General features: G+C 58.9%; 1 protein-coding gene across 1 annotated transcript in view; it reads right to left on the reverse strand.

Moving 5' to 3' along the window:
* ARSL (arylsulfatase L) overlaps positions 1–50 on the reverse strand; it is a 28,321-nt gene extending 28,271 nt beyond the window's left edge. Inside the window, exon 1 of the mRNA XM_045285445.1 lies at positions 26–50. Within this exon, the coding sequence (XP_045141380.1) occupies positions 26–50 (25 nt within the window). The remainder of the gene's footprint in view (positions 1–25) is intronic.
* Positions 51–1,237: the final 1,187 nt, after the last annotated feature.

A 1,237-nucleotide genomic window follows, 5' to 3' on the forward strand; every position in this document is an offset into this window, starting at 1 on the left:
TCAGAAGCCACCCTCGGGGGCTCACCTCGCCGGTTGGAAGCTGACCCCATATTGACCCTTTCAGGGAATTTTTTCTCATCACACCCGTGAAGGCACACACACACACGTGGCACACATGCACAGAACACGTGTGTGTAAGTATGCACGTGGACACAGCACACACACACACAAGCACACACCACACCAACACTGCACAGCACACACACAGAACACACTCAAATGCACATACAACACACACACAGAATACAGACAGCGCACACAGACACGCACATACAACACCCACAAAATACACAGATCACACACATGCACATACAACACACACAAAACACACACACAGAAAGCGCACACACATGCACACACAACACACACTGAACACGTACACAGAACATGCACACATGCACATACAACACACACAAAACTCACACACAGAAAGCACACACACATGCACACACAACACACACTGAACACGTACACAGAACATGCACACATGCACACACAACACACAGAGAACACGCACACACACACACCTGGCCCAGGGTTGCAAGTCTGTGGGATTCCCAGCGCTCCCAGTTGCCGGCCTGGGTGTCCTGCATGCTCCCTGGCCCTCTGCCCGCTCGCCCACAAGGCAGCAGGGCCGCAGGTAACCCTCGGAGGGAGGGGGGCGAGGTCCCTGGACGTCCCATGGCAGAGTGTGTGCAAATCCCGGGGACGTTTAAAGCCTCATCAAACACACGGGGGTCATTCCTTTTGATGACCTGCCGCCTGTCCGCTGTGGACCCACGTCACCCAGAGACCTAACCCCTTGCAGAATCATAAACCCGCTCCAGCCCGTGGACGCCCACCCACTGCAGCCCCGAGGGCCCGGGGAGAAGCGCCCCCGGAGCTGGAGACATCCCCCCCACCCTGGCTCCCACAGAGCCGGTTGGCGGGTGCAAACTGCTGACCCCCCAGGTCGAGCCCCAGCGTGTAACCTCGATGCCAGGAGGGCTCCCTTTGCAGATCCTCGAAGGGGCATCCGGGTCTTCGGTCCCTCCTACGTCAGGAGCAAGGAGCTGACAGCTGTGCATCGGTCACGTCGGCGAAGGCCCCGAGTGGACCCTGGTGGCGCAGTTCGCACCCAGGCTTCTGCGAGGCTGGCTGCTCTCGCAAAGCTGCACAGGAGACCCTCGGGCAGCGTCCACCTGGTCCTGCAGGGTTGCTTCGAGTCAGGGAGACTCCCTGGCCGCGGTGGAGGATC

The sequence above is a fragment of the Echinops telfairi genome, unplaced genomic scaffold, assembly GCF_000313985.2.
Source record: "Echinops telfairi isolate 266 unplaced genomic scaffold, ASM31398v2 ScPeMD7_7471;HRSCAF=8509, whole genome shotgun sequence".
NCBI lineage: Eukaryota > Metazoa > Chordata > Mammalia > Afrosoricida > Tenrecidae > Echinops > Echinops telfairi.